Raw genomic sequence first — 25,578 nt, 5'->3', positions numbered from 1 at the left:
CCTCCTTCCCCCCGAAGTCCTGCTCTGTTTTCAAGAATCGTTTTTATTGCTCTCTGCGTTTTTTCTGTCACGTCTCGCAAGGAAATAATTTTTTTCTAGCAAAGCTGTCGTGCTAGAGTATTGTTTTCATCTAAAAATGAAACATGTTCTTGTATTTCTGCTGCACGCTACTGTGAAATGCTGCAAACATCATTATTAGCTAATGCCGCACACAGAAAAGACCTGCTAGGATTTACTGAAGAATGATGCTTGTAACTGACTGAAGAACGCGTCCAGAATCCCTCGTCAGCAAACCAAATAGCAAGCAAGAACAGCAGAAGTAGCAGCTTTATTTAAAAAAGACTTTGACAATACGTACAGTGTAGAAACTTTTACGAATAGTTAAAGTTTATACTTTTTTCCAAGTTCTAGAAAAAGTTTGTGAGTGGGGCTTTGCTGAGTGGTTTAAGAAGTCAGTATCTTACCTACAGGTGATAAGAACTTGGTTTCTAAGCTACTGTTGTAGATAGAAACAAAAATGGAGAAGTACATTTCTGCCAAAAAACACCTCAGAATTCGTCAGATTGAGTTCAGAAAATTTTTAGTAAAAACTTGGAAGCTCACCAAATTTTCCAAAGTTGAACATTTTCGATTTTTCAAACTCAAAAGTTTCAAAGTTGTTGTTTTTTTTCAGAAAATTTCTCAGCTTTTTCTAGCAATTTTTCTGTTGACTTTTCAAACTCAGACATTTCCTTGTTTGTTCTTAACATTTTCTGAGATTAAAGTCAAAATTTTGCATTTTTTTCTAGCATATTTAAAATTTTGGGAGCTCAGCAATTTACTTTTTTTTTTTACTTGAAAATTTCAGAGAATAACCTTAAAATTTCAGAGATTTTTTGGCGGAAATGTACTTTTTATTCTATCTACTACGGCCATAATGAAGCTTGATTGAAGTCAATAATTCCATAAGATTGATGAAAAAGTGCTTGTTTCATTCTCAGATTATTTCCCATACAATTTGGGAAAAATGTCTTGTTATAAAGTGAAACAATCTGCCAGTGGAACTAGAACTTTTTCATCAATACAAAGGAATTATTAGCTTAAAACAAGATCCCATATATTGCTGAAAACTTACTTATAAAGTTAGTTTTGTCTTCTTTCAGGTGTACTCAGATATTTGCACTGGAACTACACCAACAACACTTGGTAATATTTAGTGTTTTTGCAGTGCGGTCATGTTTCTCCTTTCTCTCCCACCGCATCAGGAACAGATGCAGCAGGTGATCACTGCTGCTACCTCATACGGGGTTAACAGGAGGGTTTACAAAGTCCTTCTCATGTTAGGAGAGAGCGCTTATCCTTCCTTCGAACACATACTTGGTTTTGCAGTAGGCCACCACACACACGATGCCGACCACTAACAAGGCCACGCAGATGCCTGTGATCGTCAGCACCCGCCTCTGGTAGACCTCCTCCGCCTCTGTGGATGAAAGCACACGCACGCACACAAGCAGACGCACAAAGTTCACACACACACAAACGTTCGTGCATTGGAGATCACACACACACACACACACACACACACACACACACACACACACACACACACACACACACACATACATAGCGAATGAGCGCTACTCCATTTGCGGTAACTACAGAAGCAGGTTTTCTCACTGTTATTCCTCTCTACATCACATCCCCCCCCTGCGCTGTCTGAACGACTCCCGCTGCTTCGTATCACATGTCTGACACCTAACGGTGCCGGCTGCGATAACCAGCTTCCACAACACACACAGCGACTCCCAACGTCTGAGCTACCCGACGCCCGGCGGGCGTCCCGCCAGACTCTCTGATACCTGCACATGACCGCAGGGATGTGATGACACGCGTGATGCGGGGACCGGCGTCTGACTACATGCCTGGATGGATGGGATGAAAAGAACACAAATCCTCCAGGTAAAAAAAGAAAACAACAAACATTTTAAAATGATACAAATTTGGAGTAAAAAGACAAACACAGTTTGTTAACGCCACAGCAGCCAAGTGTCTGGACTCTAATTCACCGTAGATGAATTTCACTGAGAAAACGCAAAATATCACCAAGGATCTTTGGTCTCATTTCTTGACAGTTTGGAATATGATAAAGCTAACTTACAAACAGCTTTTCGGCATGATACGTGCCCGTATTTTAAGTCAATAATTCCTTAATATTGATGGATACGTTCTAGTTCCAATGGTAGATTATTTCACATATAATAATAATTTTTTCTCATGTTAGGAGTGAAATAATCTACCAGTGAAATTAGAACTTATTCATCGATGCTAAAGGAATTACCGACTTAAAACAAGCTCCTTTATAAAGATGAAAAGTTATTTTTGTCTTATTTAAAGTGTACAATAATATTTGGACTAGAAATTACACCAAAAATACTTGGTGATATTTTGTGTTTTTGCAGCGTTAACGTTCATGATGTTGTAGGAGCAGAATATGTTTTGGTTATTAATTTCACTAAACAGGCAACGATGTGGAAAAAGTATGATAATTTCCTAAAGAACTAATAAATAAACACCGTATGTGGGTTGTTGCTTTTTTAATGTTAACTAAGTCTTAACAAAGATGGGCTTTTTTTGTTTTTTGGTACCATTAACTCTTCCCCACCATCGCAGTCCTATGAGACCTGCATAATTAATCAGTTAATTACATGATAAACTAAAATGAGCTCGACAATTTCCACAAGGATTAACATTTCTTGAAGGGCAATTTTGTTCACAGAGGCTTCATAATCCATTTTAGTTACGGTTTCGATTACGTATGGTTTTTATTTCAGTTTTATTGATTGCATTTTATTTATTTTGGTTATATAAAATGTCCTCCAGTTCCAGGGGGAAGTATTCTGTACAAAATTAAAGTTTATTAGTCTTTGAGAGGGCAAACTTGCGTAATTATGTCGTTAAAAATGGTCTCAATATGACATTTTTCATTTTACTGAAATATTATTGCTTACTGAAATAATTTCTATGACAATTTATCTCTAACTTTGTTATTGTGACAGGTCTGATTGTGTCCATTGTGGCTCCAGGAAGATATGAGTTGCTTAAATGCAGCAGGAAGAGTAAAGAAACTTGTGTTTTGGACAGATAATGCTTCCTGGACTGTTTATTTTTACTTCAATTTTGCCACATTTGTGAAAAAAAAAAAAAGAAAAAAAAAAGCTTTTGTGGTGAGCATGTGGCCTGTGCTCCTAAAAAACAACAATAAACAAGCAAAAAAAAAAAAACTTGTCAAATATTGTCTGTAAAAGCAGCTCATTCTGGTATTTAGTCTTGGTTGCCACATGTTGCAGAATCTCATCTCGATCTCTCTCTGCATTAGTGCACATAAATATAACAGATTTGTCTGAAAGCCTTAAAATAAATGGTTGTCATGGCGACGTTCTGACCACAAAATTGTCGTGTTTGTTGCAGTTGTTCAACAATAAGCTTTGGATGTATATTTGAGATCGCTTAGCATCCTACTCATATTGATTTTAAGTCCAGTTAGCTCCGCCCACTCAATCTGAGCCTCTAAATTAATGATACAATGAAATAAAATGTAGACAATAAAATAACTGCATATGCTTTGTGTAAATAAAGACATTTAAATTTAAATGTATACTTTAATTAATCCTTTATGCCTTTGCTTTATATTTGTATGGACCCATTCCACCTTTAAAGAGGCACTATTATGTAGTTTCCAGACATATGGTGCTGTTTTATAGCACAATCAAGTAACTATGTTCACTTCAATTGTTATTAAAATGACATCAAACATGACTAAAAAAACTTGACTTCATTATTTAACACCTTGACATTGGGCCTCTGTCTCTTCAAGAAGCTCCTACTCTTTCTGAAACTCCGCCTCCAGGAAGTCATCACAACATGGCTCCTCTATTAACCCTTTAGCAACGTTTTTACCAGCATTTAACTGAGAAGTAGCTCATATAATGAGCTGAGCAGACGCACAGTTCCACCAGATATTTGCTAATTGCTGCTGGCTAGTCTGAAGGAGCCGAGTGGGGGGAGTTAACAGGGGAGGGCTGCTCTGTGAGGCGGAAGCTTGGAAATTTGTGTAGTGTAGCTCTGAGGAGGAGCTTTGTCCTCAAAGGCGGGGCTAGATCCACCGAGTCGTTTTGCACAGCTGAATGGTTGCCATGGAGATTAAATGAAAGAATGACGGGAACGCTCCATGTCTGTTTTTGATGCGGGAATAACATCGTAACATGCTGTAACGCTCAAAAAACTTTACATAGCACCACCCCTTTAAGCAGTCTCATTGAATTGCGGCCCTTCTGGACTCCCATATTTTCCAATTGAGTCATTGGTGAGTTTGTTAAAACGACTATATCATAAAATGCTGCAGATATAACAGCTGGAGTCATGTTAAGGCTTTTTTAAATTTGGCTTCACCATGGGTGTCAGTACATGTAATAAACAGTGTGTGCGATTTTGGAAGGAATACGTTTGTGACGACGTTGAAGGCGAGTCTGGCTGCTGCTCTGGCGTAACGCTCTGTGTCTGAACAGCAAGCTCAACGACACAATGATGGAGAGAGCGACAAGCAGAGGAGATGATGAGGGGAAGAGGGAGAGACTGGAAGCAAAGATCAAATCAAAGTGAGGAGGAAGGACGAGGAGGAGGAGGAGAAGAAGAAGAAAACACAGGATGGAGGAAGAAGAGGAGGAGGAGGAGGAAGGGGACGAGGCGTCAGGAGAGAAACTAATTCCCAGGAAGCAGATAGTGACCTGACTTTGTCCTCTTTTCAGTTAACTGGATTATAGAGGTCCTTTATGTTAGTTCTGGTTAGATTACAGTCCCTTAAGGCTCGCAGTTTTTTAAAACACAGCTGCTAAAATTTCATTTATATGGTGGAAAACTTAGGAAGTTGTTATCTATTGTTTGATGATTCAAGACAAACGTGTTGGCCAAAAATGTCTCATGTTTTGTGAATGTTGTCACATAATATTCTGCAAAAACTAAAAAAAAAAGAGGACACAAAGAGAGTTTCTAAACAGGGCCTGATCAAGGGGCCCTGTGTGTGTGTGTGTGTGTGTTTGTGTGCGTCGAGTGGCCGAACAGCAGTTGTGACTTAAGAGAGGCGAGCTCTCGGTTCTGACAGAGTCAATCAAGGGCGTAATAATAAGGACAGCCTATATGTCGCCAAGCTGTTTGCCTGCTTCTGGCAAAGCTCAGAGAAAATACTCACAGCTTGGCGTCCTACGGCAGGCTGTTGAGGCCAAAACTGCCAAAGCCCGGAGGACAAGGCATTCTTCTTTTTATTGTTTTGTTTTCTTTCTGTTTTGGGCCAATGCTTCCACGTCAGCAAAAATTTTGATCCGGTTGTTACGTTCACCTCCGTCGCAAAAATATTCACACCCAACGGACATTTTCACATGCTGTCGCGTTTCATTGTTCTTTTGCTGTTTTTTTTCTTTTGTTTTTTTTTTTTTTTGCGAGAAAGACCAGCGCAAATGACACTATTGTGAAATGTCATTCATCTTACAAACAAAAATCTGAACTGTTTGTTTGCATTCAGCCCCTTTTTACTCCGATATCCCTAGATAAAACTGAGGGAAATGCATGACTTTCAGAACTTGATGTGTGTAAAGTGATTTGCTAGAGAGCGTCAGAAAACAAACGGCATCTTTAAGACCGAGCTGACAGGTTGTGGAAAAATTAAAGCAGCGTCAGGATATAAAACAATATAAAAAGTTAGTAATTCAGTTCATTTAAAATTCATATACAGTTTAGAGTGGCACTCTGTGGCTATTAAGCTGTAACTACTATGGAACAACCTCATCATATTAGTGTTTTTGTCTGATTTCACAGTTTTTCATCCCGTTTTGGACTCTGCTGCAGAGATTTTTGTCCCCACACAGCAGCGGCCATAAAAGAGGAGAAGCCAGACGGATTCCAGGAGCATAACCTACAGAAAACCCCCAGCTAACCACGGAGGAAAACTAGCACTGCACATCACACAGCTGTATAAGCCTCTCATATGGAGCTCAGTTAGGGCCATAAAGTTTGATAGAAAAAAAAATTTAAACTGGAGAAACAAAATAGAAACTGAAAAAAAAGTCAAAACTTCTTTTCAGATTGAACTTTTTTTGTCCTTAAAGAAAACTATGCCACTAATTTAGTTCCATACTCTCAGACACCGTAAAACACTTGAGACCGGTGCAGAGGACAACGTCTCTCGGATTTCAGCCAGAGGTCAAATAGAACGGTTTTAGATCAAAGCATGTTCACGTGACAGACGTCAGAACCTGGTTCCAAATGAGAAGGAAAACATGAAAATTGATGCTCCAGTCAATTTGCTGGACTAAGTTTGAGCTACTTTGTAAAAAGGAAGACGCAAAATCTTCAGTTTCCAGATCATCCTCCTGTCACTTCCTGTTGTCTTCTTTTTTGTTTTCGCCAGTAGTAACATCCGGCTGTCGGTCACGTGTCATGCGAAAAAAATAGCTTCCATTGCAGCTGTATGAAAATGCACATATTTTCATACAACTGGAAAACCACCTCATCCTAGCGCCAAGCTTTGCGTTGAAAAAGGAGGAAAATGGAGGTTTTTTTTTTTTTTTAAAAATGTACACGTTTCCATAGAGCAAATTTATTTTCGCAATTTCAAATTGCACAACTTAAAGGTCAATGGAAAGGGGTGGCCAGACCTGGACAGTAAAATCATTAGTAAATGATCATTGATAAAAAAAAAAAAAGAAGTAGAAATTATGTACATACATATGTTAATCGTGATTAGTTTTATTTTTTTTTACGTTTATTTATTGGATTTTACGTTTACGTCTTCGTTGAAGAAGAAGACAGTTTGCCTTTCTTCGACCTGGAGAAGATTCTCTGGGGTGGCCGACATTTTTCAAGATGGGGCCATGGGCCCCTCATCCCCTTTTTCGGGATGCCACTGTTGCCTCAGTCACATACAATTGTTTTTGTTATGCAAAGTAAACAATGAAAGGCGCGCATATTTTTACTTTTCCTGTCATCAATACACTACGTTGTGTTGATTTATGACATTACATCCAAATAAAAACATATGGAAGCTTGTTGCTGACGCATGACGAAATGTAAAAGTCCAAAGGGTGTGAGCACTTTGTTCTCCTGTCGTTAACGCGTCTCCTTGTGTAAACCGGCAGCTTTCCCAGAGTTGTCAGGTTAAAACGGGCAGAATGGACGCAAAGAAAGGAGGTTAGGTTTCTTCTTCTAATCAGGTTAGTGGGCAGAGGAAAAAAAAGACGGACAGGTTGAGAGAGAGAGAGACCCAGCTGTTGGTTCAGGAAAGAAGATGGTTACAGTAATGTGAGACTGTGAGAGGAACTCGGCAAGCCATTTAAAGCACAATAAAAATGAATAATAATGTTCCATACCCATAAATCCATTTTTGAAAAGATCTGCCAGCACAGAAAGTTGTCGTGGTAAAAAAAAAAACAACAAAAAAAAAAGAAAGAGACACATGGTCAGCTGGGCAGTCCACTTTGGAGGCAGATACATTAAACAAATTATGATTTCCACATCAGTCGTTTGGACCGACGAATGTACCGTATTAGTAACGGACAGATAAAGCAGCTGGTTGACCCCCGGAAGTGACGGGGCGGGGAGGAGTGGGCGAGGAGGGGGGAAAAAAAGAAGAAAGAAAGAAAGAAAAAAGGCAAACAGAAAATGTGAAGCGAAAGGGAGGAAAATGAACCAGAAGCTGAAGGAAAGAGAAACCAGCAGCAGGCGGGGAGAGGGCATGCAGACGCACGGGAAGACTGGAAAGAAATAAAATGAAATAAAAACAAACAAAAAAAAAACAACGAGACAAGAAGCCACGTCACTTACTGCTATAGTTAATAGACCTCATTTCTGGAGCCAACGACATCGGACAGAAATACAAAACAAATGAAGAAACAAAAACAAAAGTAAAAGCACAGACGGAAAGGAAGAACAAGAAAACAAAAGATATAAAAAAGCAGTGAGTTATTCTCCAACATAAAAAAAAAAACCACAGACACACAAACGCTACAGTTGATAAGGCTGACACAGCAAATGGGGGGTGAGTGCTGTGACTCGTTTGACTAATGGCAGTCGTGTGCCTCCGTATCGACCGCAGCGTACCTCTCTTTGTCCCGCTACTGCTGCTTACAGCTGTCTATAACCCTGCGCATAATTTACAGGGAAAAATCATCCCAGAGTTCCCAATTTTACTGTTTTACTGGGAGGGAGGAAGAGCTCAGCCGGTCTAATGGCTGGGCCTGAGCTGAGAGTGAATCTTCTCCAACACACAGTAAAAAAAAAAAAAGAAAAAGAAAAGTCACACAGACAGGTTTTCAGATGCAGACACAGCGTGGTGACTGGGTGTGAGGTAAACGTCCGGTTAATTCTGACATCTTCTGACGTGAAGCCAGTTTCGAATTCTTCCGAATGTTTGAGAGATTTTCATGACAGCAGACCAGGACGGTATGGCATGGAGCTTCTGGAAACACAAGGTCTCATTCCTGGGATTGCTTGGACAGCAACGCGAAGACAACATGAAACTCAGAATCAAGCTGGAACGTAAAGCTCCTCGTGTGAGTTTTGCCCACTCTGAACGCGTCTCACTCTGAAGCTGTCCCTGCAATCGCAGGAAAAGCAACAAGGCACACCCCATTTGCATCAATGTTATTTAAAGGAGTAGTCCAACATTTTGGGGGAATCCATCCGTCGTCTCGTTCTTGCCGAGAGTCCAGACGGGTCTGGATGAAACCGAAACAGAACCAGCTGAAGTTCTGAACCTGCTGGCAACACAGTTTTTGTTGGTTGAATGATGACTTGGTGTCACGCTAAGCTCCCGTCCCGTCTACAAAGTACGAGTGTCGCTTATTTTGAAGTACATTGGGATGAGAAGTGTGCAATTCACACTACGGCAGATTTTGTTTCGGTCTTAGCGCTGTCAATCAATCTCGTGTACACCCTGCTCAACGTACTAACTTACCATTACAGGAAAGCTGTTTGTCAGGGGCTATGCTAACTAGCCTTAGCATTCATGGCAGCCTCCGATTTGGGGAACTAGGCGTAGCTCAGCAGAGAGGAAGCGTGGAAGGTGATTGGCAGCGCTAAGACCCGCCTCTTGGCTCTGATTGGTTGTTTATAACCGAGCTGTGTTTTTCTGCAGATGGCTGCAGGACTACGAGGAGGAGGCAGAGGAGCTCGATCACATTATCCATCAGGACATAGTGACAGTTTTAACAAATATGTAAGAATACATATTCTTCATAAAAGTGACATATTACTTTAAATGTAGAGGGAAGTGAGGCAGAGTTTTACTAACGGGACTTTAAACCTGGCTGAGGTATTAGACGATGCTCACTTTTTTTTTTTTTTTTCAGGTATTTCCCAAAATGTGAAACTACTCATTTAAATTAATGTCACTGTAATCATGAGCCCAAAATGAGAATTCCCGAAGACGTTGCAAGTTTAAAGAAATGACCAAGCAGCATTCAAACCACATGCTGTAAAAGCAGCCGTTCTAACAGATGATCCATGGACGCTGCGGCGGAAACCAAAGGTCAGGATGCTTAACTTTTCTGATCATTTTGAGGTTTTCAACCTGCGTGGACGTCAGTGGAAGAATTAGACCTCACGTTCTAAACACTTCAGAGGTTTCTCTGAAACGCACGCACGTGTGCTGCACTTCTCAGAAGACTTGAATTTGGGGATTTCTGGTTTTGCCCGGATCAAATTCATACAAATCTCTTGGAAAAAAAACAAACAAACATCTTTTGCAGCTAAATCTCCCATCAAAGCAGTAAAAACTCACTATGATGCCTAAAAGGCCAGATGGAAGAACAGAAAAGTTGTTTTTCCCAGACAGATTGTTTTTGTTTTGCTTTGCACTGTGTGCACAATTATTGGGCAAGTATGACCACATCATCATTTTTAAACATATTTTCTGGATAAACTTGAATGTTTGATGCATTTAAACTTAGCAGGTGATGAGAGTCAAGTTCGCTGCAAAAAGATATGATCTTACCCAATACTTTTGTCTAGTGTTTTGTGCAAATATCTTAATACACTTGAATTAAGACAAAACTAACTTACAAGTAACTTTTAAGCAAGATACAAAATCCTGTTTTAAATCAGTAAGTTCTCAATATTGATGAAATAGCTCTAGTTCCAGTGGGATGTTTTTGAAAACTGACTTTATTTTAATGCCAGAAATGCTTATTGTAAAGTTTTGAGATGTTTGTTTTAAAAGTCTCACTTAGACCGACGAAAATCAAAAAGTAAGGTGGGAAGACGTCGGTCTTTCATTTAGTTGCGCAATAATTCTGCACGGTAATGGTGTAGATATTCTCCTAATAAAAGCCAAAAGCTTCACTTTCTTGAAAACTCACGTTTGAGGAGTGAGTTGCCATTTTGGATCAACACAGATCACTCTAGTCGGTGATTAATAAAAAAAACAGTCCTGAAAAATAAGACTTGCCCAATAACTGCGCACGCAGGAAGGTACCAGCACCAATGGAGCATCGACATGGACGAGCAATGAAACATTTCGGGCAAAAAAAAAAAAAAGCAACTTCGAGCTTCTTTAGAGAGTCGGCTCTCTGCTTCATGTAAGTCTGAATTACAGAAGCAGACGTAAACTAAATCTGTTGCTTACAAACTCATAACCTTTCGTAGCATTTTCAGTTCAGGTTTTCAACATTTAATCGATGCGATGTCAAACATGCATGAACAGGAACAGAAATGATACGAAAATCAGAACATTTCTACGCCGGCTGTTTCAGATTCACTGCAAAAACACAAAATCTTACCAAGTATTTCTGGTCTGGCTCCTGGTGCAAATATCTCAGTACGCTTAAAGTGAGACGAAACTAACATGCGTAACTTTACAGCGAGATATGAGAGCTTGTTGCAAGTCAATAAACCCCTAATATTGATGAAAAAGTTCTAGTTATAAGTGAAATAATCGGACTTACTAAAATAACAGCCCGAGTCATTTTTGTGCCAAAAGTAATTTTCTCCCAAAAAAAAAAGAACCTCTTTATTGCCAAAAGAAAAAAACAACAACAATATTACAAATTAAAATGCCTAGTTACTCTGGCAGATTATTTTACTGAGACAAATGCCTTGTTAAAAGTGAAGTAATCTGCTAATGGAACTTTATCAGCAATATTAAGTATTTTTGTTGTCGCCTCTTTTCCCTTGAAGTAATTTTTAATCTCAATAATTAAAAAAAAAAAAACATCCTGGTTAACCCCCCCGAAAAACCCAATAAGTAAAAAAAAAAAAAAGACTTAAAAAAACCTCCCATATTTTGCTAAAAAGTCACTTGTAAGGTAGTTTTGTCTTATTTTAACTGTGCTAAGATATTTTCACCAGAAACTAGACGAAAAAGAAATACGTGGTAAGATTTTGGGTTTTTGCAGATCACCTGAGGAAAAGGAGAAAAACAGGGTGGAGGGAAGTGTGTGTGTGTGGCGGGGGGAGACACAACCTCATGCAAACACACCCTCACACACGTACAGGAAACAGAGAAGCAGTTTAGTAAACACACACACACATTATCCAACCCCTCCGATGTGGCATGCAGCATCTCAGTGAGAAGGAGACAGACAAGAGCAAATGGACGTACTGTAGAAACTGGTCAAGACGGAGTTTTGACAGCGGTCCCCCGTATAGTCATTGGGACACCTGATGGAGCGAAAACAGGACACAGAGGGAGGAGAGTGGGAGGGGGGTGGGGGGTTAGAGACAAAAAGAGGGAGAAAGGAGGGAGTGGGAGGGGAGACAAAAGAGAGCAGAGATGAGGGATTAGAAACAGCACAAACCACCAACTACAGAGAAACTTTATTGTTGTAACATTACGATTTTATTTCCCTACTGGTGTGACAATTCTCAAATTATTAGGACTTTATTCTCATCAAGTGTTTTGACTTGATTCACAGCGGAGCCTTTTTATCCAAGTTGCTCCAGTTTCACTCCATGTGTCAAAACGCTGCTTTGTTTTAAAGTCACAGTTTGACTTTTGAAATCGCACTTTAGTTCTGTTATTTCTGTCACTTGAACTTAAGACGAGAAACTTTTGTAAATTAACTGGAAATGATGTCTTTCCAGCTTTAAACATGACTAATGGCGTTTTTTTTTCAAATCCCTTATAGTTTCGAGATATTAGTTTGAATAAACAAGTTATTGATGTGTTCTCTAGCGTTCACTACACATAAAACTATAATGGCTTTCTTTTGTGTCACACGCAGAAGTTTAGTGTTGGTTTTACATGCAGTATGTAACTTCATACCTCTATGCAATTTATATAGAAAAACTAAAACTTTTCTTTCACTCATGCTTTTGTTTGATTCTGAGCTAGCGAGAGACTTTTCCTCCTGTATTTTACAACTTCCTTCACTCAGGCTCGTCTCGTTACGCTTTTTTTTTTTTTCTTGGCTTATTGAAAAGTTGGCTGCTTTTTGGTCCCGACGTAGTAATGGTTTCCTTCTGGCGTCTCGCCCCATGCAGCCCATTCTTTTCTTTACGCCTGAAGAAAAAAATGGCCTTATTGTGCATCTTAAAACTGCCACGGCACCTTTTTTTTTTTTTGGACAGTCCTTTATGTCGGCTGGAGATATTTGTGGTTTTTTTTGTTTGCCTTCCAAATTTCCCTGGCAGTTGTGGCCGAAATGTTGTGTCGGTCTCCTTGACCGTGGCTTGGCTTCAACACAATCCCTCGTTTTCAATTTTTTAGTTAGAGTTTAATCGCTGCTCATTGGCTTTCTCAATTCCTTGGATATTTTTAATGTCCTTTTCCTGTTTTATACGGTTCAACTGCCTTTTCCTGCAGATCCTTTGACCCTGAATGCAGCACCGTAGTAAACGTTTAACTCGGTAACTCAACGACCTTTTATACACACACAAAAATTACAAGCAAACACTGGCTCTCAATTGAGGCTGTTTACCTATAGTGGCCATTTAAACTTAGTTATGTCAGCTTTTGTGTTTTTAGGTCAAAACTTTAGGGGTAATATAAACTTCTCACCAGTCATTTGGGTAGTTTCTGTAGTCAAAATGATTTAAAAGGAGTAAGCATAATTTCTGTACCTGAAGGTTGGCAGAATTTCAGTTCTTTGAATTACAATTTTTGCGACAAGCCATCAGTCCAGGCACATTGGACTTAAAACCATAGGCATTGAGCCTGATTGTTAGGTCTCCGAGCGACTGCCTCTCAGACAGCATTAAAAACATAATTAAGGAAATCTATGAGTGTCAGTCTGGAGTTGGAAAGTTCTCCAGCAGTTTTTTCTTAGATGGCCACTGACTTCTGGGTTAATTAAGAGTCTGGGGTCGCCCTTGAGATTCGTTTGTGTGACTTTTTTTTCTTTCAGATCTCAACTTTGGACAAGATAAAAACAAAACAAAACACTGTTCACTCATTAAGTAGAAAATATGTGAAAGCTGTGATCCTTAGACTTAAGCTGTGTTTTTTACTGTTGGTAAAGCTAGTTGAAAAATTATTGTGATTTATAGAAAGAAATCAAGCAAATGTCTTGCTGCCAGGTGAGACAGTTGCAAATGTTTGAAATCCCAAACGTAGGGAATGCAGGGTTTCCCCCCAGTGTATTATAAGCCTGGCGGGCCACCAGGCTTTACTTGTGCCCCCACCAGGCTTAGCATTGCTTATTTATTTATTTGTTTTTAAAATGTGTGCATTTTTTAAGACTTTATAGTTGGTGTACAGGTGTTAATCTTCCAATCTCCCAATAATACATAGTAATCAAATGATATTTTCAAATTTCCTGTCAACTTTAAACATTTATTAACTTAAAAACACGACGGGCCGCTGGATGAATGACCGCCCTGGCGCCCAACCACCGGGCTTAGCAAGTTTTCTGGGGGGAAACCCTGCAATGTCCAAGATGTAACATGTCACTTGCGAGTTCTTTACTTTAACCTGAAAGATTTCCAAAAATTTGTTAAACTGTCCGGACGACAAAATATACAGATAATATTTAAAAGAAAAACAAAACAACATTTCTGCTTACAATAGTGATTTCTTTAAAAGCCAGAGAAACATTACGACAGAAAAGTGCCCAGTTACATTTTTGCTCCTCTTTTCATGGCTCATCTAAGATTAAAGGTAGAAAGAAAAGCCCTCAAATAAAGTTTATGTCCTGGACCATGACATCCACTGCCTATACTCACCTTGCTCTATTCTTTTCATTTAGCGACCAGAGCGGGTTGGTGTGTTCGAACGGCCTCGTCTTTTCTGAACACTCTCCCAGCTACGAGGGAGGGCAGAGACTGAATGCTGCGTCTGCAAACAGTGACCACTGAGTGTACCGTTACAACAAATCAATCGGACTCAAACGCCATTACAGTAACAAGATCTTTGACGCGGACTCAGAGTTTAACCTAGATTTATCAGGCTGTCCACGAGGAAACGGAGCATTTGATCGCAAAGAAACCCATAACTCCACATTAAAATGTTTTCACTGGAGAGAGCACAGGAAGGCACACGCAGCTTTTATTTCAAGTTACAAATATACCCTTAGCATAAATTTCAGCTGGGTTTCTATTTACTTCTAGGGTGTCCCTGGGGTTCTGCTGCTGGAAAACCAAAGGGGAAAAGTTTACGAAAACTACAAAGACAAAATACTCAAAAGAGCAGAACTGATTTGTATTATGAAGGTTTTAGTGCTTTTAGTAATAAATTCACTCAGTGATAGAACTTCAGTGTACAGGCGCGCTGTCCATAGAAGGGATGGTGTGAGCTCTTTACCATGTGCGCAGGTCCAGGATGGGTTACACTGACCCGACGTGCGTTTTTTTTTTTTTTTTTGTGGCTTCAGGAACAAAAATACTAGTAGCGTTTTTCAGAAACGGAGGAAGCGATGTCCGACCGTGACACCTGCCGCGGTCTTCACCGAGCTTTGCGCTACGACCGCGGAAGAGTTAAAATCCTTAAGGAGTTTCAAATGGGGTTAAAACCAAACAGCGCAAATAAAATAAAATGCACACACAGACAGCTCTCCGCAGAGTGTGAGCGTAAAAATGGTTGGAATAGATCTTTTTTTTTTTCTTCTTTTCTTTTTAGGATTTCTTGGCCACGAACAATAACAGGAGTTTACATGCAGCTGCAGAAAGTGCTGTTCTGTTTCTGGATGGTTGGCGAGCTGTCAGCGAACAGTGCAAGTGAGGGTGGGGGTTGGTGGGGGGGGGTGCGAGTCGGCTATTCTCTCCCTGGCATCAGCTATCAAACTCACAGCGCCGAAACTAACAAGCAGGACTCCTCACTGCATCACAAGAAACAGGAGATTGATTCAAGTACATGCAGGGAAACACCCAGGGTTTATTTACTTATCATTTTTTTTGCTAATTTACTTCTCCTCACAATTGGACATTGTGTTTTTTACACATACTATGCACTGTTCGCCTTTTTAGCCATACCAGCAGTCATATGTCTTTGATCGACAAGGTATGTGTTCTTTAGCCTCCATTGGTTGAAGCACGGGGGAATTTAGTGCCACGTCCTCCAGCTAAATGTTAATTGTAGGTGTGTTGCTGTTGTTTTTGTTGGGACATAAACACAGATCTGAATGTGAATCAAAAATCATCACGAACGTTGCGCTGTAACGCATGTCATAGCTCTTACCCCGCTTTGCATAATTGGTTTGATCAATTTTCCTGCCGCAACTGATACCGAGGCGCCTTTTTTCTTCTTCGTACCGCAGCCGAGTGAGAGACGGGCACGCTTTAGAGAATCTGATCCGACTGCAGCGCACATTATCCTCTGGATGGATCACAACAATTGACCAGAGTACTTCTGATACTGTTGACGTGGCACTATTCCAGCGATGATGACAGAGGCTCTTCGGCAACTCCATCCGGCCCCCGGCAGTAATAACCCGTGCCGTATTTATTCCATTGATGTAGTGCCTGGTCAACACATTTATCCAGATTAAAATGCAAGGACCTTCCTCTTGCCCTCTTGCACAAACTGACTGGGTATCCTTCGCTCCTCTTTCTCACTGAGAAAGAGAGAACTTGCATTTTGAATCAATTACAGCAAAAACCCTCAGTAGAGCCCACTCAGCAATTTCCCAGAGATATAAATAGAGCAGAGAGAAAGAGGTGAAGCAGCCCCCTCTCTCTCTCTAGTCTTTCTTTATCTGCCTAAACATTCTTCCTAGTTTCCCTCCTAACTGTTTGTAAGTGAAAATGAGCAGAGAGCCCATCAAAGTAAAGCACATTTTTTCGTTGGACGACACGAAGGCAAACTCTTCGGCTTCCGTCAATTGATTAAAGCCTCATTAATCTCAACATAAACGTGCGCACCAACATTCTATTGAGGCATCAATATTGGCCTGAACTAATAACACTTGTATATTGGATTAAAGGGAGTTTAATGACATTTGAGAGGAAATTAGATATTTTTAACTAGGTAGTTGGAAATCCATTCATTGTATTATTTACGTCATCGAGTCAAAACAGCTTCGTGTGGGGCGTGCCGCGGTGGCGTAGTGGATAGCGCGACCCATGTTTGGAGGCCTCGAGTCCTCGACGCGGCCGTCACGGGTTCGACTCCTGGACCTGGCAATATTTGCCGCATGTCTTCCCCCCTCTCCTTCCCCCTTCCTGTCAGCCTACTGTCATATAAGGGGCACCAGAGCCCACAAAAAGACCCCCGGAGGGTTAACAAACACAAAAACAGCTTCTTATTTTAGGATTTGATCTGCATGAACAGATATCTGATAGGGTTTTATTAATAAAGTTTAGATAGTCTTGAAGACATTGTCCTCCATCACTGCAGGCTGACATCTGCTTTAAAATGAATATTTGCCTTAAAAACACACAAAAGGCAGGTCAAAGTAAAACACTTCCATGTCGTTCATGGTGCCAAAACAATGTACAAAAACCTGCAGCTAAGCACCCTGGGAAATAGTTACCACTCCAGGGCTACCTTAAAAAAAACCTTGTCTACTCAACTCTTGGCGATATGAGAAACTGAATAATACTATAATACAACTTACAACTTCACAATTGTAATAATTTCATCTTCCACAAACTCACATATTTAAGTTCAGAATCAAAAAATCACCAGTTATATTTGACGCAAAGAGTAAAAGTTGGTAGACAAAACTAAATGCTCTTTCCCGCCAGCACCACAACTTATCTCTGCCACAAGGGATTTCCATTGGTAACGGTTACATGGCACCAGCCCCTTTTTTTGAACCAACTTTGCTGCGTTTCCAAGCTGAATCGGGCTGAAAATGAAACATCAGGAACTGCTGGTCACTGATTAGATGGTGAGATTGCGAACCAAAACTGCATCACGTTTTCTTGCCATTTTCATTTTCCAAGCAAGACAAAAAGCCACATACTGTTCAACACACTTTTGTCACGTATGGATTACGTCGCACTACTTTTCGGACTCTGAGGCAAACCCCAGTGCTGTGTCGCAATGCCGTTTCCTATTAAACAACACCACAACTGTGAAATTTTGTTTAATCAACATTAGCGGAATATCGACAAAGCTCTGCGCACATTTGTGATGGAAACGCAGCTTTAATCCATTTACAAGGCCCTGTATCCTGCATTCGCAATAATGTTATGCTAAAAGCTAGCATAAGTACCGTGTTTGAACCGTCATTTCTCTCTTGTTACGTCTGGTCGGGAGTGTGTCACTTTTATTCGGCCACAATTATCTCTGTGAGGTGGTGGGGATGATTGAGAGGATATCCAGAAATGGACTAGCATCGAATTTAGCGGTGAAGCAAACATCAACCAAAATGAGTTTCCTGGAGCAGTTTGCTGGTCTTTACGTACTTTTTACTAGATGTTGGCAAGGCAACGAGTCACTTCCTCTCTCTGCCTGGATCACTGTCAACCCTCTGCTAGGACAAAGCTACTCAAAGCTAGTCTAGAATCACCAGAGGAAGAGAGCAGGGCTAACCCCAGTGATGTCAGTCCAAATCAGGAAAACACTTCCCAATCTGAGTAACGCTTCTGCAAAACTCCACATCTGCATGAACGCGAAGGGATGTTAAGTCGGTGAAATCCATTAATGAGCTCTTCTCCACTTTCACCTGTGTTTTAAACACAATCTCTTTCTGCATCGCTTGTCCTCCAATTTAACCTACAGAGTGCATTTTGCTGTACAGCAATAATTTGCCCTTTAAGGGAAGAGGATATTAGATGTTTTCCCAGATGGGGAGGTTGGAGGATGGGAGTAAAACAGCTAACAAAATACCCCCTCAAGTTTCAGAGCTATCATAAATTTCTGCGGCCTGCCAGTGCCATGCGCTGGAATGATTTGCAGCAGTTGTGCAGATTCATGAGAGACAGAACAAGAGGGAGAGTTAGGGTCTACATATCTCTGAAGTGAGCAATCAGCACCGACAATCTACAGACAGCGATCTTATTTACATCCTGTTATCCAGCGACCCCGGCAGACGGGCCAACAAAGCATGACAGAGCCGAGAAACCCACGCCGGGTCCCATAAAAAAAAAACCCCTGCAGGTTCCTGGCCGTGCAGCATGCTGAGCACAGAGCAGAGTCGTATACGCACACGAGGCCGTGCAATCGCTCACCTCTTCCCCCAAACCTCCCCACACGCCCGTAACGTCTGGGTGTCAACCCTTTCAAACTATGTTTTCTGCTTGTCAGCACCACCAGAATAAATCCTGAATTATCCTTCAGCAGTGTCCGCAAGGTATGTCAGATGGGAGGCGGAGACAACGGCAGCGAGTGAAAGGAGGGAAACGTGGGACAGAGAGAGAGCGAGGGAGAAGGAAGCAAAGGAAGCAATGAGCGCAGGTACGAGACATCTACAGCGGATCTAAGGACGAGTTTCTCTCAGATGTGTTCAGTTGTACAGAGAGAATTATAATAAAGCTTTTGATCACACAGGACTTTACATACCATCTGTTCTCCACTCGGTCAGGGGAAGGAAACGCTACACGTCTTCCAAATGATCCAGCCTGGAATTTAAAGATTACGACTCTGCTGTCTTATCCAAGAAGTTAAAAAAACAGAAAGGCATCTATCTATCTATCTATCTATCTATCTATCTATCTATCTATCTATCTATCTATCTATCTATCTATCTATCTATCTATCTATCTATCTATCTATCTATCTATCTATCTATCTATCTATCTATCTATCTATCTATCTATCTATCTATCTATCTATCTATCTATCTATCTATCTATCTCATGCGTTTCCTGTTTATGCCTCATAATACACAATCATGGAAGAAATACTTTATCTATGATTGTTGAAACAGTCATGGAAAAACACCATACACCCCTTCCTACCTGCTGGAGGAAGTAAGAAGGGAAGTAGCAGCTAGATGTTGCTAATCACATGCAGTGGTTAACCAATCGTTAGCAAGCGTGGGCAGCGCCACAATAGCACGCATGGTGGTAGTTAGCATGGCGCCAAACCTCACACTATACGAGCCCTCAGGGAGATTGTATGTTGAACTTTAGGACAGTACGATAAGAAAAAGACTGAAAACGGATTCCTTGTTAGCAGAGATGTGCAGATTTTCGCTAATGAGCTAATTTTTTGCTTAGTGCTTTAGTATTTTTGCTAACTTTAACAAGGTTAGGGCTTCCTCTGAATTAACTTTTCTGGATAAATTAAAAAGCACCGATTAGTTTGCTGTTTTACACACTTTCAGTTGAATAAAGTTTGACATTTTGTGTTGAAGTTTTGATTGTAATCTTTTAAGAATTCTTCAACTAGCTAGATGTTTATGTTCATGCTCTTATTTTGAAGTGAGCGAAGACTGTTCACGCAGCAGTTCCTTTTCCTGTCCTCATGTTTTCTCTTATTTTTCCACCAATAATTTATGTCAAATAAAACACAAATAGGATCAAAATAAAACCTGGACAGTAGAGAGAGCAACATACATCTAAGGCCAATATAGAAAATATAAATTATAATGTCTTGTTGAAATGCAAACTTGTAAAAAAAAAAAGAAGAAAAATGTTCAAATTCTTAATATATTTCAGGTTTTGTATTATTAGTTTTAGATAATAATACAAAATGTCATATGTTGTAATGTCAGTAATTACTTTTAGCTGTGATTACGCATGATTGTTTTTCAGTTTATTGCTTTGTCTTCCTTTGGAGAAATTTTTTTTTTCTTTCTCCAATTTCAGGCAGACAGACATTTTTCCCTTTTTGTGTAAAACGTTGATCTAAGTCACCGCTGAATCATTTAATACTCAGTTAATAGACACTCTTGCACTTGCTGCTCTAAACTCCTACCAGTCTGATGGCTGCTTCCTGAGAAGACGCCTCCTACTCAGAGAAAGTGATGCGTTTAATGCTCGCAGTTTTCTTTCTACACAAGGAGGACTGGATCACTCACAAGTACAGGAACTATGTGGACCTGACAGGGAAGTCTCCGTGTCCAGGTTAGGTCCGATAGTTTGTAAATTTTTTTGTAGGATATCAAATTTATAACTGGAGATGAATTTAATGGACTGTGAACTAATTTGAGTGTCTTAACTCTTAACCTAAGGTTAAGTGCAGAATTGACTGCAAAGTAGGTTTTACATGTAATTTAACGATCCGTGACCTTATTAACCAGTCTGAAGCTCCGAAACATAACGCCTAAAGTTATTCATGTGAATAAGTTACAGAGGTTTGTGAAATAATTAACAGAATTAGTAAGTAAAAAAATATCTCAAATGTGTAAGTGACACCATCAGATGAGGAATAATGACACAAAAATACAAAATGCATTGTTGTGTAATGTCTTGGTATTTTTGATGTACTACCTTTTTGTTTGTCGATTTTGTTTAGTCTTTGAGAGGGTGCACTCACATTGTTGCAATTATTATTATTATTATTATATTAGACAGAAATGGTCTCAAAATGGCAATATTATCGTTTATCGCAGTAACTTCTGGGACAATTTATCGGCTGTCAAAACGCGTTATCGTGACAGGCCTAAATTTCCGTTAAAACGATCGTACACTGTTTCTATTGTACACACTTTTGATAATCAATGGTTGCCGTGTGTACAACGAACAAAGGAATAAAAATAAAAAATGGAATATGCTGCGCTTTTTTTTCTCAAAATACATCAGAAATGTGCTTTTGACAAACATCACATGTGCCACGACAAATAAGAAGACAGACTCGTCAAACCCGTGCTTGGCTTACATTTATTTAAGCCAAAACAAAAAATCTAACACTTTTAATTTGGACTTCTCGCCGTTGTCCAACAGACACAGCCCAGGCTTCATTGCGCTGGTAGTAACTGAGAAACTCACAGGTGTGGCTCAACTCCCAGTTAAAGGTGAAGGAGCGAGTCATCTGACAGCCGTGCCTCCTGCTCTGTCCTCTGCGCTGCCCTCGGCTCGCAAAGCGGCTCCTGGTCACAAGCCAGCAGAGAGAGCAGCTAGCACTCCGTGTCAGCGGGACGCCCTGTTTAACTTTTCATTGCTTCACCGAGCAGAGTAGCATTGTAGAGAGTTTACTGTAACGTTACCCGCTTCCTGCAACCTGACACGGACCTGCTGGGATCCCTTAAAGCAGAACAGCTACAGCACCTGAGAATGGTTTACTTATATATTCACCACCACAGGTGCAAATGTCACGCAAGTGATTTTTATTTTTTTAAGAATCACTTTTTGAATGAACCATTCAAAGGACAGGGAGTACCAATCTGACCTTGTTGAGTACTTTTTTCTAAAAATTCAAACACATTAGATGAGATCCTCCGCAACAAGCACCAAAAACACAATTTCTTTCAGAAAAGACCAGCGAGCTTCTGGCATAATTCTGGTTGGACATTTGGCCGCTCTTGTTGCCAGAATTGGTACACGTCATTTAAATTGTTTAGCTTCGTAGCTACAATCTTAAGCTCAGTCCACAAATGTTCACCAGAGCTGAAGCTGCTTCAAGTCTTTTGTAAAATAAAAGCCGCTCTAGCAACACCAGTGTCACCGTCCACAGCGAAGGTAGTTTAGCATTTGCTTTAAAGCCGGGGTATTTAATCGATATTGTTGCTTATTTTAATTGTACACAGCTCTTTAAATGTCCTGTGAGTAAATATATTTGCCCATTTATCCGTAACGACTGGAACTTTCAATCTCTAGCAAGTTATTTTTGCAATTTACCGTCTATTAAAAGAGCGTCCCTCAGATTAATTTCACTTCCTGCTACAGCGAGGGTGAAATTACCGTAATAACCCGATATCGGCTGGAAAGTGCAACGTCTCCCCTTTCTGAATTTTCAGATAGCGCAAAGTGTGGAGGAATTACAGTACTGCACATCTGGCCAGATTCCCATTGCTCTGTTTACGACTTATAGAGTTAACTTTTATTTTTTTTAAATGCTCTACTGGTACATATTATCTAAAACTGTCACTATGAAGTGACAGTTTGTTATGAAACAGATAATCTGTGAAAAGATCGATGTCCTCCACCTCCTCCCAGTGCTACCTTTGCTGTCTGAAGGAATGCACCACTCCCAGTCAAAAACAACCAATCAGAGCCAGGAGGCGGTCTTAGCGCTGCCAATCAACCTCATGTGCGTGCTGCTAAATGTGCTAATGGCGGACAAACAACTCATCGTTACAGGAAACAATTTGTCCACCATCATCGGTTGCCACACTAACTAGCATTAGCACTCATTACAGGCTTTGTTGTGGTGAGCTAGCTGTAGCTTAGCAAAGAGCAAGGGTGAGGTTTTGAGCACCATGTAAAGTAGGGTGATTGAAAGCGCTAAGACCCTCCTCCTGGCTCTGATTGGCTGTTTCTAGTTAGAAATGTATTTTTACGAATTATCTGTCACATACTATAATGTCATGACATAATGACAGTTTTAACAAATATGTAAAAAACATATTGTTATAAAAGTTACATATAACAGCTTTAAAGTATAAAACAGACCAAAAAAAAAAAGCTTCTGAAAAGGTCGTGACCTTTAACTCATAACTATTGTTCCAGGGAGACCATCATTTAAAACGAGCTCCAATATTTCTGAAACAAAGAGAGGTCAATATCCAACAACAGTTACACATGCGAGGTTTAGGTGATGCTTTCTAAAATATTTGGGCAGGCATAGATACATCAGGTCATACCAGAAAAATAAACGTCTTAAATGCATCAACGCCACATTCACATCTATGACGATTAAATGTACACTGCTGACTGATGATTAAATGTTTCACTAAGTCGATCAGCCACCGTCGAAATCCAGCGTGCTGGATGCTAAACGGGAAGATAAAGACTCCATTTCCCAGAATGCCAGACATCCACACCAACACCTCTGCGGTGAAGAGCGCTCCAGAACGCCCACGCCGCTGCAGCGGGGAACGAAGACTTCTGGTCGCGTATGGCATGAACATTTAACCTCTGCAACTGCAAGCCGCCATGAGAGCCCGGTGAGTGGGAAAACCTGACCCACTGAGCCACGGTGGCGCCGTTTAACACGCATGAAACGGAGCGCATGGTGGTCCGGGGACCCAGCAGAGACACTGACGGATGAAAGGCAGCGGGGTGGAGAGATGGAGGCTGAAGGTTTTAAAAACAAGAACTTACTTGCAGGACAGCTGGTTAAAACCGTGAATAAAGAAACAGTCTCCTCCGTTAGCGCAGTAGGCCCTTTCCGAGTCGTTGCAGCGCCTCACGTGACTCACACCTGGAGATGGGGTGGTGGTGGTCACTGCCGAGGGTTGACACAAACAAAGACACAGAGGGCTGTTAGCACGCCAGGTGTGTGCGCTGTTTAATAATGACACTTTGAAAATGCAGTTGAAACATATTTCACAGACTATAATATAAATAAAATAGTGCACGGCGTTTGGTTTCCGACAATAAGTCAGACTGAAGTTTTCCCGCTTTAGGTCGGCCAGGACCACAAAGCGACTCTGTTTGCTAACCTGTTGAAAACTTTTAGAGACGTTTCTCTCTCGTAAGTCAGAATTATACATTTAGATTATTGCAATTTGTCGGGGTTCGTACACTTTATGCCCACAGCAAAATTCAAGCATTTTGGAAATAGGCGGCAAAACAGAGAGATAATTTGAACAGTAGCACCGATTTAAAAAAAACAACAACACTTGGTTGTTATTATATTAAGTTTCAGTAAATCCATTTTCACTTTAAACACGACATTTTTCAGCACATTTATTCCAGAGTCAATTAATATTTTCAGCTGAAGGTATATTTTTCATGTTATTCCTTTTAGCGAAGGCGTGGCGGCGTCATTTCGTCGGGTCGCTTCGCTACATGACAGACTGCTGCACTTCTCAAAATAGATGCGGTCGCACGGAAATAATTTTACGTACAACATCTCAAAAGATCAACCAAGAAGTGAAAACGGCAGAAAAAAAACGCGTCTTGAAAAAGGACAGCGACGCTTAGCAGTTAGCACACCTCGAGAATATTACTGCAAAACTCATTCTACCACTTAGAAATAAATAATTTTGCCAATTATAACGGAGGGAATAATGACAATCGTAAAACAAAACACCTCCAGTAAATTTGAAAAAGCAGAATTTCAGCTGCCAGACAAGACGAGTCAAAAAGTTTCTGGAGAAACGGATTCTGGTCGGGTGAGACAAAGACACATAGGCCTACAAACGGAAGTCCTGGTGGTTTTATGTTTTATAATGTTGTACGTTTGTTATTAAGGTGCTTTGTCGCATTCAAATAAAATCGATCCAGCGTGTGTGGAGGAGTCATCACATTCAAGGTCAGCTTGGCTTCAGTGAAATTGCGAGTCTTTAACCTTACAGTCAAATTTGCAGCTAAAACAATTAATTGAGAAGCTAAAATGAACGTAACGTTCATGTAAATGTCTGGCGGTCTCTGTACATTCAGTGAAACACACATTAAGCCGCAGCAGTCAAGTTTGATCCAATCAAATTCAGAGCAGTTTGACTCCTTCGATCGAATGCGCTTCTTCACTTTGTATTCTAAATAAAACGATGCCAATAAGTTCAAGCTTCAAAACGCCGCTCCGACCCAAACTGATGCACTTTTAACCCCTGCATCTCCATTTTCCCTGCGACGTGTTTACGTCGTATTTCAGTCACACACTGCCTCGCAGACAGACATGCAGAACGAAGCCGCCCAGGTCCGGTGCTTACAGATCTGCACGGTGATTATACTCGTGGCGTTTTCTTGTCCTAACGAGTTCTCAGCCACGCAGGTGTAGTTGCCGGAGTCTTCCAGACGGACACGAGTGATCTGCAACTTTGAGTTTTTTCTTCAGAGGGGAAGAGACAAGAGACACGCTCAGTTATTCTTGGTCACAGTAAAATGAAAAACTACGTTTTCTTTTCTAGCAACTGGCACATAAACTGGTTGTAGAGAGACTTTGAAATATTCCAGAGAATATGAATCTTTCATGGAGGAACTATGATCACTATTATTCACCAGTTTCACAGCTAAACTGACACTGAAAACCACCGAACACATAGGCTGCGTTCACACAGCAGGTGTTGATGCGCAATTCCCATTTGTTTTTTTTGCTGAAATCCGGGGGTTTTTTTTGTTTCCTTTTTAAACTCGACCGCAAAGCAAGTTCTGTGTGAACAGTTTACGATCCCAAAGCGGCCC

The 25,578-nt window shown here is 40.6% G+C and overlaps 1 protein-coding gene across 2 annotated transcripts in view; it reads right to left on the bottom strand.

Annotated features, from left to right (window-relative positions):
* Positions 1 to 25,578, bottom strand: part of LOC102236685 (pro-neuregulin-2, membrane-bound isoform) — a 71,030-nt gene that overhangs the window by 10,914 nt on the left and 34,538 nt on the right. The window contains exons 3-7 of one of the 2 annotated variants that reach the window (XM_023328614.1): positions 25,107 to 25,225; positions 23,554 to 23,677; positions 11,627 to 11,685; positions 7,398 to 7,421; positions 1,357 to 1,459 (exon numbers count right to left, since the gene is read on the bottom strand). In XM_023328614.1, the coding sequence (XP_023184382.1) occupies positions 1,357 to 1,459; positions 7,398 to 7,421; positions 11,627 to 11,685; positions 23,554 to 23,677; positions 25,107 to 25,225 (429 nt within the window). The remainder of the gene's footprint in view (positions 1 to 1,356; positions 1,460 to 7,397; positions 7,422 to 11,626; positions 11,686 to 23,553; positions 23,678 to 25,106; positions 25,226 to 25,578) is intronic. The other variant, XM_023328615.1, reaches the window with a different exon arrangement.

Source organism: Xiphophorus maculatus, chromosome 23, assembly GCF_002775205.1.
Source record: "Xiphophorus maculatus strain JP 163 A chromosome 23, X_maculatus-5.0-male, whole genome shotgun sequence".
NCBI lineage: Eukaryota > Metazoa > Chordata > Actinopteri > Cyprinodontiformes > Poeciliidae > Xiphophorus > Xiphophorus maculatus.
Note: the sequence above shows the minus strand (reverse complement) of the source record. Positions and strands in the feature narration are given on the sequence as shown.